The following is an 11,399-nucleotide window of genomic DNA, read 5'->3' on the forward strand; positions in this document are numbered from 1 at the left end:
CTTGTGGGAGTCTGCTGTCTTCATTCACCATTCCAGTTTCAGAGACCCAGTTTAGGCCGCCAGGCTTGGTGGCATGTGCCCCTACCTACCCAGCCATAGTTCTGGCTTCCTTTCTGTTTTTATATAAATCTTTGTACATATTCTGTACTTTGCTTCTTTCACAGACCAGGTAACCTTATGGATTTTTCATATCCGCATACAAAAACTTTCTTGGTTTTTGTTTGTTTTTGTAGTTGAGTAGTGCCCCATTGTGTGAGCACACCATGAATTATTAAATACATTCCTTAAGCATGGAAGTCTTCTGTTTCAAATAATGCTACAAATAAAAAACCCTATAATATAGGGGCTGGAGAGATGGCTCAGTGGTTAAGAGCACTGGGGGCTCTTCCAAAGTACCGGGGTTCAATTCCCAGCACCCACATGGCAGCTCATGACTGACTGTAACTCCAGTTTCAGGGTATCTGACAACTTCACACAGACATACATACAAGCAACACACAAACATACATGAAATAAATTATTTTTAAAAACTATAATATACACATAATTTCAACTGTATTAAGCAGAATATCCAGGAGTGTGCCTTAATCTCACCACTTGAACAGTAGAGGCAGGAGAGTTAAAAGTTCAAGGCCATCCTCCGATACACAGAGTTTGAGACCAGCCTAGGCTACATAAGACCCTGTCTTAAAAAAAAAAAAAAAAAAAGAATGAGAAGAATTGAAGTCAACTGTATTAAGATCTATCTATAGAACAAAATCCTAGGAGAACTATGAGGTACATATAGTGACTGACGATGTCAAATTGTCTTCACAGAAGGTGACATCTATTACACTCCCACCAGGTTTTGAGTGTGTCAGCACATGGGGCATCAGTTGTGTGCTAGAAGACAAGCACTACTGCTAACCTGACAGGCAGAAAGGAGCTGTGCAGGTCTCTCTTGTGCTGCTGCCCTTCTTACAAGGAAAGCCAATCGAGTGTGAAAAGTTGCCTGTCCTTGTCCACGTGTGGTGATGCACACTTGCCATCTCAGACTTAAGATGATGAAAGAGTTTGAGGGCCACCTGAGCTATATAGTGAGCCTGTCCCACTCTTTCCTTGAACTGTGGGTCTTTTTTTTTTCTAATTGTCTTTATATAGTAAGTAAACTAGTCCTTGACTGTGATACTGATTGAAACTACCCTTCCTCCAATGTTATGTGTGCTTTAAGGTCTTCCTGCCTCCTCTCACCATGTTCTGAGATTATAGCCTGTATCACCTGAACTGTTCATGTAATGCTATGGCTCAAACCCATGGCTTCATGCATGCTAGGCAAGTACCTTCCAATTAAACTAGATCCCCCAGCCCTTGGACACTCTCTTTCCGAAGGCTGTCAGGAAGCTCACCCTGGTGCTAACAACACTAAAAAACATTTTTAAATTAAAATCTTGCAACCTTTAATGCAACTCTCCAGAGTAGTTGCTCTTTGAAGCTCATGCTGACATTATTTACAATGTAATATTCGCAGTGTTACAAAGGAGCCCTGCTTCATAGGAGGGAGTGATGGATCAAACATGTAGAGTGTGATGCATTCAAATTTCACAGTGGTTAAAGCCTGGTTTTGAAGAAAGCCCAGGAAAAGGGCTCTTGGGTCGAAATATAGAGCAACATTCCATCCCTCCCTCAGGTACTCTGCCCTTTGAAAACAGAAAAAAAAAATAATAACTAAGCCAATGCTATTAGCCATGCCCAACATAGATACCCCAACTCTGCCCAGACCCAGAGCTAGTGCTCACTCTACCATATTCCCCAAATAGCTACAAGAGCAGAAGACATGGTGGAGGGATGTGCCTTGTCAGAACACAGGGCACGTGTCATAGACAGGACCCCATGGGGCAGCAAAACCTCTGGAGAAACCAACACTCTCTCCCCAGCTGTACCCTGTCCTACCTGGATAGAGGACAAACGATGGGATCGGTATCGAAGGAAGAAGTTCACCAGCTTGTACAGGTCATCCTCACTTTCAATTCCCAGGGCCTGAGAAGAAAACAAGATTCGCCGCTCAAATGCCTTACCCAACAGGCCATGAACATGGGGTTCTCCCAGACTCTCAGCTCCTCTGAACCAGCATCCTTGGAACCCAAATAAAGGGACCAGGGCAAGACCAAAAAGATGCAGTGAACTGGAGTCGTCAGAACACTGGAACAAAAGCCCAGGGTCAGGAGGGAACTTCGCACATCATGACACCAAAGGGAGGGGGCTCCACACAGATCATGACACCAAAGCCAAAGTTGAAGGAAAACAGTGATAGGGAGCCCAGAAAGGCCTGGGAGACGGCACTGGTGCAGTCTCAGGCTGAGGTAATACTGAGAGAACAGGGTTTCCCTCCCTCCCGCCCAGTGGGACTCACAGAGAAGATGGCGTCCAACCTCAGCAGATAGCATTCGTTCTTCTCCAGGGGGAGGAGCAGGCTCAGCAGTTTGCTCTCTATGAGGAAACCCTGAGGAGAAAAAGAAGATGATGTCCCCAGTCAGAGGCAGGTTCCAGGAACAAGGCATAGGGTCTGCAGTCACCCACAGTGTGGCTCTCCAGGGACAATGCCACAGGGCAAAACCCATAACAGTGAGCCTTTGGGCAGTGGGGTCCTCAGGGAAGGCCAGTCTCAGCATGCAAGGATAAAGTAGGTTTCCATCTTGGGTTTAGACTGCCCTCCACCTCACCCACAAGCCACTGGGCAAACACCTGCATCTCCATGGCACGTGAAACAAAACTACTCACTCCTCCGTGCCTGCCTCACCCATTTTCCTCCAAACCTACAGAACCCAGAAGCAAGCACTGCAAAGAGGAAAACAGGGTATGGAGGAGGAGCGCGCCAGATGGGAACACACTGAGTGACACAGATGGGGGCGGGGTAAGGAGAAACCAAGTACCACACTGATTGAAGAGGTCATGCTATTCAGCTGCATATGACAGAGGGGACCTGCCAGCTGACTCCTTCCGCAGGAATGGCTTCAATGGCACTAAAGAAAACTACCCTGATTACCCCGGGACCACTGAGGTTGAGCTCCCATCTAGCTCCGGCTGAGCCAACCCCAACATGTCCTTACTCCAAGTCCAATCCTTAATTATTTTAGACCTGATACAGCTAGAGAAAGGCCACAGTTGGTGCCGCCAGGGGAGTGGCTGACCTGGCAGGTGGACTAGTGGAAGGGAAAACACTATTGTCAACCAGCAGGGCTCTTGTTGGCCCGCTGTGGGAACAGCCATTGCCAGCTAGACTCGCACCCCAGGCCCCTCTCTGGGCTCCGAGGCCTTACCGATTCATCACACAGGAGCATCAAGATCTTTTTGGTAGTTTTTGCTGAGACTTGCTTGGGCAGGTCCATGTAAGACTCATCTTCAGAAGTCTCTTCTGTCTCATCTTCTTCTACAAGTGGATCAGAGAAAGGAGGGCAGGGGGAGGATGACTTCTTGGCTTGTGGACTTTGAGAAGCAGTTGGGTGGCTTTCCCTGAGCAATGGGGCACAGTCTCTTACTGTTTCTCTGTGGTCAAACACATCTGAGTGTTGAAAACAATCCTATAATGTGGGGACTGGACTAAGGGATAGATCATGATTTCAAAAGCCACAGAGGAACTGTCAGCAAGAGCTGACAGCTAACAGCAGGAGACAAAACTTCTCTTAAAATTAGAAGAAAAGGGCTGGAGAGATGGTCCAGAGGTTAAGAGTACTTACTGCTCTTGTACAGGACCTGAGTTCAGTTCCCAGGCACCCACATTGTTAGTCTACAACCACCTGTAACTCCAGCTCGAAGAGATCCAATACCACCTTCTGGCTTCCTAAGGCATATACATATAGCATTCACTCACACATAATTTTTTGTAATTAAAGGAGGAGAAAACATTAAAAATTAAAAAATTAAAAAAGAGGGCATTGGTGGTGCATACCTTTAATCCCAGCTCTTCGGAGGCAGAGGCAGACAGATCTCTGTGAGTTCAAGGCCAGGCTGGTCTACAGAGTGAGTGCCACAACAGTGTCCAAAGCAATACAGAGAAACCCTGTCTCAAAAAACCTCAAATAAATAAATAAATAGGGAACTACAATTTAAGAAATCCTTTACCCTATTAATTCTTAATCAAAAAATGGGAGATAAAGATCATGGTATAATGGCTGGTAAGACGGCTCAGTGAGTAAAGGTGTGGTGTGTGCCGTCAAGCTTGAGGACCTAAGCTTGATGCCTAGAATCCACATGGTGGACGGAGAGAACCAATTCCTCCAAGTTGTCCTCTCACCCACATATGCGCTGTGCATCAAACACACTCTCACACACACACACACACACACACACACACACACTCACACACACACTCACACACACACACACACACACACACACTCACACACACACACACACACACACACACACACACACACACACACACACACACACACACATTTTTTTCAAAGTAAGGTATCTGACTGTCCTGGAACTTACTTTGTAGACCAGGCTGGCCTTGAATTCACAGAGATCTGCCTGCCTCTGCTGGGATTAAATATGTGTGCCACCACACCTGGCTATAAATAAATATTTTTTTGAAAATCATGTATCATCCAGGACTTACTGGTTATTCAAAGAGTAAGATAATATCTATGACCTGGCACATGCTGTAATCCTAGAACTTGAAAAGAAGAGGCAGGAGCATCAGGAGTTCAATGCCAGCTTTGGCTACATAGAGTTTGGGGCCAGCTTGGGCCACGGGAGATCCTCTCAAAAAGAAAAAACAGATGCATGACTCTGAGTGTCAGATAGCATACAATGTTGAGAATATGGAAATGACAACATCTCTGTGTAGTGATTTCCAACAAGACAACAAAGCCATTTGCCTGTTAACCCAGCAAACGTACTTGTAGGAATCTGTCACGAAAAGAAAAATGAACAGGGCTATTCATTCAGCAACACCTGCAATCCCCTAAGCAATCAGGCCCGTGATGATCAGAGGGCTGTTTGAGGGAATTCAGGCACAGAGTCAATATGGTACCATGTGGAGAGAGGAGTTTTTACTACAACCAGATAATCTCCAATGGTATTGTAAATAAAGTGAGGGCTGTAGCTATATGTGTTTTATTTATTGCATATGGGGGCACACATGTGTGAAGGTCAGAGGTCAACTTGCAGGAGTCAGTTCTCTCCTTTCATGTGGGTTCTAGGGTTTGAACTCATGGTGGCAAGCTCCTTCACCCACTGATCCCTCTCATTAGCTCACTGCTAAGCATCTCTCTTGCTTTTCCTGACTAAGATGGGTGCCCCTCAGTCTCAGTGACTGTTTCTAGTCACCTGTCTGTAGCAGCAGTTCTTCTAGTATTTGTGTGGCTGATTTCTGCTGCTGCATGGAAATTGGCCCCACATTCTTCAGGAACCAGAAATCAGGCATCTTCCAGGGCAGCCCCAGGTGCTGGGAACTGATGACCTTGTCCACGTCAAAAGCTCTTTGCACTAGCACCTTTGCCTCTTCTTCATTCATCAGCCAAATTTCCCGGAACTTCTCCGCATCGATAATGGCAAAGTGTCTGTGAAGGAAAAGCTGCTCAGCTCACGCAGCCAGCTCCCTGCCTGTCTCCCCACCTCCCCACCAATTGTCAATAGGATCAGAACACGAGGAAGCATTCCAAATCCCCAACACCAGGACCCTGCATAGCACAAACACAACTGTTCCAACGAGAAACAAAGACAGACACGTGACACCTGAGTCAAGGGACACAGGAAAGTATAGTGTGAGGGAGTCTTCCAGAAGAGCTGGTGATGTCAAGTCTAATGACATTGCTGCTGCTGTTGCTTCACCCCTGCCAACTCCCCTCCTGCCATCACCCCCAACTCTAGGACAGGTTCCCCTCGAGACCTCATAGCTTTCTGTAGCTCCTTGAACTGCCCCACGAGGCGTTTGAAGTCAGAGGTCAGGGTCTGGTTCTCCTCTTGAAACTGTTTTATCTGCTTGGCGTATTTAGTTCTCAGGTTGTTAAGGATGTCGTGCAAACTGATTGAGAGAAGGCAAGGGCGCAAAGTGGGGCAGCTAAGCAGGTGGCACAAAGGCCACCCTCCCCCTCCCCTGCCAGGCTTTCTAAAAGTACTTACCCATCCATCCCTGGGGACAGCACATAAGCCACGCCCCGCCCCACCCCACCCCCAAAGCAAGCTGTTCTGGCTGGCTCACCGGTTGAGCTTCCTCTTCTGCTGGGATTTGATTACGGTGCTCTCTTCATCTCTCTTCTTCAGCACTTGGAAGTTATACTCTAGCTTCTCTTGGTTTAGCTGGTAAGTTGCTTTCATCTGCTGAAGCTGCTGCTCAAGAATCTGGTGCCAAGTTTAACAGTGAATATGCGCATACATACATGCATACCTAGCTGGCCCTGGGGTGACCTACCATCCCCAAGGACCTTGTTCAAGCCATGCTCTAGAGGGATCTCGGGACATGGGCCTCAACCTAAACTAGAAGTTCTATCTGTCAACACAGGGCTGGGCTGAAGATGGCTCAGCGGTTAAGAGCACTTGTTGCCATTACTGAGGACTGGAGTTTGGTTTCCAGAACATATGTTGGGAAAAGGATCCAGTGCACTCTTCTGACCTTGGCAGGCACCTGTACACACATGTGCATACACACAGAGACATATAAACACAAAAAATAAAAACAAAATAAATCTAGAAAAAAAAAGAGAAAAGGTCAATAGAGGCAAAATAAAGGACAACTGGATAAAATACAAATGGGTTGTCTGGCAGCTAACCCAGCATACTCAAAGAGGAAAGAGTGCAGTGAGGATTTCCCAGGGCAACTAACCCTGGTGCTTTGCTCAGACCCTTCAATGGATGAAAAGCTGACTTTAAAAACACCAGAAAAGAATTACCACAAAAGCTTGAAATTTCAGCTGGGCGGTGGTTGCACATGCCTTTAATCCCAGCACTTGGGAGGCAGAGAAAGGCAGGTCTCAGTGAGTTTGAGGCCAGCCTATTCACCATTGAACAGTCATAGTCCCCATCTAGGTCTAAGACAGTAAGCATACACCCATGTTAAGAAATTCATGCTAGGGGCTGGAGAGATGGTTCAGTGATTAAGAGTACTGACTGCTCTTCCAGAGGTCCTGAGTTCAATTCCCAGCACCCACATAGTGGCTCATAGCCATCTATAACAAGATCTGATGCCATCTTCTGTCATAAAGGCATACATACAGATAGAGTACTGATATACATAAAATAAATAAATCTTGAAAGAAAGAAAGAAAGAAAGAAAGAAAGAAAGAAAGAAAGAAAGAAAGGAAGGAAGGAATTCAAGCCATGTGGTGGCAGCCGCACTTGTGAGGCAAAGACAGGTAGATCTCTGTGAGTTCAAGGTAAGTCTGGTCTACAAAGTAAGTTCCAGGACAGCCAAAGCAGTTACACAGAGAGACCCTGTCTCAAAAAAAAAAAAAAATGTTCAAAGTATGAAGAGGGTGCTATGGGTACACAGAGAGAAACACTTTCCTTCTTCAATCAGAAGCCCTTGAGGGACCAGGAAACAGTCTTGAGGAGATGGCATCGTGATGGAGATGGCACCCTCATGTCTGCTGAGACCTGGATGAGTAGGACTTAGTGATATGACACTGAGAACCGCAGGTTCTGGGGAGAGGAAATGGCACACAAGACATAGAAGCAAGGGCAGGAGGTGTCGGGAGAAACTGCAAGCACTTTAGGATGCAAGGCACGAGGCAGCAGACAGTTAGAGATGAGGCAGGCTATGCAGCTGAGCCATGCCAAGCTGAGGAGTTAAAGCATCATGCCTACGTCAAGGAGGAGTCACTAAGGGTGGTAAGCAGGGGCGTCCAGACCCTGATGAAGGTTACTCTGTCAACTTGAAGAAACACGACTAGAGGTTTACACCCTGCCCTCTGTCCGGCGGCGGATGCCCTAGCCTCAGAGCCCTCATCCAGTGGCTGATGGAAGCAGAGGCAGATACCCACAGATATACACTGAACTGAACTGAACTCTGGAACTTAGTTGCAGAGAGGGAGGAATGAAGATTGAAGGGGTCGGTACCAGGTTGGAGAAACCCACAGAAACAGCTGGCCTGAACAAGGGGGAGCACATCGACCCCAGACGCTGTCTGGGAGGCCAGTACAGGACTGATCCAGACCCCTGAACATGGATGTCAATTAGGTGGCCTATACACTCTAGGAGGCCACTGGTAGTGGATCAGTATTTTTCCCTGGTGTAAGAAGGGACTTTGAGAGCCCATCCCATGGGAAGGGATGCACTCTTGGCCTGGACACATGGGGAAGGGCCCAGGCGCAGCCCAGGATGATGTGGTGGACTTTGCGGAGCCCCTGTTGAGGGCCCTACCCTGCCTGGGGAGTGGAGGGTGGATGGGGTGGGGGGTAGGTCAGGGTGAGGTAGGAGGGGTGTGGGTGTGGGGAGGGAGAGGGAGAGGGAGAAGGGATTGACATGTGAAACAAGCTTGTTCCTAATTTGAACTAATAAAAAAGAAAGAAAAGAAACATGACTAGAGAGGCTGGACACAACAGGGCATGCCTTTAAACAGAGCCACCCAGAGGCCAAGGCAGAGGGACTGTGAATTCTGGGCCAGCCTGGTCTACATGCTGAATCTTCAATTTATTAGTTAATTTGTCTGCAAGTATGTGGTATATATGTGTGCTCACATGTGTGTGCAGGGCTACATGCATATGGGTGTCATGTGTGGAGGACAGAAGTTGACATCAGGCTTTTCCTCAATCACTCTCCACCTTACTTTTTTAAGACACTGAACTTGGAGCTCACTAACCCTTTGGTTTTTGAAGACAGGGTTTCTCTGTATAACAGCCCTGGCTGTCCTGGAACTCACTCTGTAGACCAAGCTGGCCTCATAAAGATCTGCCTGCCTCTGCCTCCTGAGCGCTGGAATTAAAGTTGTGCGCCACCACGCCTAGAGGATCCACCTGTCTCCAACAGTGGAATTACAGGGACTCACTGCCATGTCCAGCTTTTTATGTGTGTGTAAGGTATCTGAATTCAGGCCTTATGCCAGTGTAGCAATCACTTTCCTGACCGAGCCATCTCCAAAGCCCAGCTAAGTATTTGAAGATTAGAGAGAGAGGCTAAAGAGATGGCAAACACAGATGGCAGCAGGCTCTTCCTCTTCTGGGAAGGGGGTGATTTCACACATGATCTCCCCAAAGCCTTCTTCTGTATCTCTCCCCTAGGCTGCAGATCTCTTTCAAGGAATTTAGAGGAAGTGATTATGTCTCCACTGGTGGAGAGTTCAAGTCCCCACCCCACCTTGCCCTGTCAGCACTGAGTACCTTGCAGGCCGGCCTCACAGAAGACGCCAGAATGATGGGCAGAGAGCTGCCAGGAGCTACATGTCCTCTTCCAGACCACATCTAGCATTTAATGTTGAAATTTCTGATATGAACAAGAGCCAAAGGGACTGATGAGAGATGCTTAGAGCAGAATCAATGGCCTTAACTCTGCTTCCTAGGGATGGTCCGATGTGGTTCCAGAGGATGATTCTTCCTCCTTGATGGAAACCACCCATGCTGCTCCAAACATGACCTGTTCCGGCCATAACCCAAGCCATATGTGCTCAGGGGCTGTCCAGGGTCCAGTGAGGTGGCTCAATACAGAAGTCATGGACAAAAGTTCCATGCTGGATGTGGTAACATGAAAAGGCATGAACACACCGAGTGTAAGAACTCCAGAGGCATTTAGAATTAGAGACAGCAAGAGGCTCTTCCAGTCCTATCTGGGATGCAGAGCATCTGCAGTGCTGGTTTCCAGGTACCCACCCCCAACACATGCTTCCCACGGGACATCACTCCCTAAACCTATCCAGACACAGCAGTGTTTTTATATTCATACTATAATGAGCATGTGAGCTTTCAATGCAAACTATCACATAACTCAATGCAAATGTCATTCTCTCTCTCTCCTCTCTCTCTCTCTCTCTCTCTCTCTCTCTCTCTCTCTTTCTCTCTCTCTCTCTCTCTCTCTCTCTCTGTGTGTGTGTGTGTGTGTGTGTGTGTGTGTGTGTTTGTGTGTGTCTGTATATTTGCACTTGCACACACACACTGGTGTTTTGCATGCATGTATATCTGTGTGAGGGTGTCAGATCTTGGAGTTACAGACAGTTGTGAGCTGCCCTGTGGGTGGGTGCTGGGAATTGAGCCTGGATCCTCTGGAAGAGCAGCCAGTGCTCTTAACTGCTAGGCCATCTCTCCGTGCCCAAAAATGTCATTCTTAAAGGAAGATTATATCAGAAAAACACATTTTTTCCTGCATACATTTAAAAGTATTTTTGCCTTTCTTAAAAAAAAAAAATGGTACTGGGGAATCAAATCCAGGGCCTTCGACACTAGATGATCATTCTAACACTAAGTATACATTAAAATATATTTAAGGGTGGGGGGATAGTATAAGAGAAAAATAACTTCTGGAAGTCATTTCTGATCCTGAAAGTCCTCTGACCTCTGTGTCTATACCATGGCATATGCACACACACACACACACACACACACACACACACACACACACACACACACACACACAGAGGAACATCTCCAGTAGGATCTTGTTTTATCTGTATGTGTGAGCACCTGCATGGATGTATGTGTACTACATGCAGAAGGCCAGAACCTGAGTTCCAGGCAATTGTGAGTCACCATGTGGCAGCTGGAAACCAAGCCCAGTCCTTTGCAAGAGCAGGAAGTGCTTTTAACCACTGAGCCATCTCTGCTGCCCCTTTGGAACTACTTCCAGTGTCTCATGTCACTGAATATAGCAAAGAAACCTTGGAGCTGAAGGACTTCAGTCAGTTTTTCCCTTTGCAATCTAGAAGAAGCTAACCATGCTGATTTTATAAGCAAAACCCCAAAGCAACCAAACCCAGGCAACTCAGCCACAGCAACCATCATCTGATTGTTTTGATTTGCATCTCTGCTTGCACATGTATTTGACTATTTGTTGGCCATTTTTGCTTCCCCTGTGGCAAACATTTGCTCCTCGTTCTGATTGAGAGTAATTCCAGAACCAACACCTTGGGCACTGCCCAGCACCAGCCCCGAGCCCTTTGGGCTCCACCAGCTCTCCAATGCAAAGCAGCTCCCACTGGAGTCCCAAAGACAATGACACACAAGGGTTGTTGGCAGTGTAGCCAAGGATCCCACACCACCCACAGATGCCTGTGTCTCCCACAGTCCATGTCTGCAGGGCACAGTGACATGATTCATGCAGCTGGTCACTAGTTTTCTCTTTGTGCTTCATGTAATTTCCATACCAAATGCCCCCCACTGTTGGTCATCTCAGGGTTTAGTCTCAACACAGCCATCCTTGATCAATACATATTAAGCACAGTTTATTGTTGCTTGTTTGCTGGTTTGTTTTAAAAGGGTCTCATGTAGCCT

The 11,399-nt window shown here is 47.0% G+C and overlaps 1 protein-coding gene across 1 annotated transcript in view; it reads right to left on the reverse strand.

The window, feature by feature from the left end:
• Positions 1 to 11,399, reverse strand: part of Drc1 (dynein regulatory complex subunit 1) — a 33,350-nt gene that overhangs the window by 4,153 nt on the left and 17,798 nt on the right. The window contains exons 8-13 of the mRNA XM_027424527.2: positions 6,188 to 6,327; positions 5,876 to 6,010; positions 5,314 to 5,546; positions 3,297 to 3,406; positions 2,390 to 2,479; positions 1,930 to 2,016 (exon numbers count right to left, since the gene is read on the reverse strand). Coding sequence (XP_027280328.1) covers positions 1,930 to 2,016; positions 2,390 to 2,479; positions 3,297 to 3,406; positions 5,314 to 5,546; positions 5,876 to 6,010; positions 6,188 to 6,327 — 795 coding nt within the window. The remainder of the gene's footprint in view (positions 1 to 1,929; positions 2,017 to 2,389; positions 2,480 to 3,296; positions 3,407 to 5,313; positions 5,547 to 5,875; positions 6,011 to 6,187; positions 6,328 to 11,399) is intronic.

This window comes from Cricetulus griseus, chromosome 7 (genome assembly GCF_003668045.3).
Source record: "Cricetulus griseus strain 17A/GY chromosome 7, alternate assembly CriGri-PICRH-1.0, whole genome shotgun sequence".
Taxonomy (NCBI): domain Eukaryota; kingdom Metazoa; phylum Chordata; class Mammalia; order Rodentia; family Cricetidae; genus Cricetulus; species Cricetulus griseus.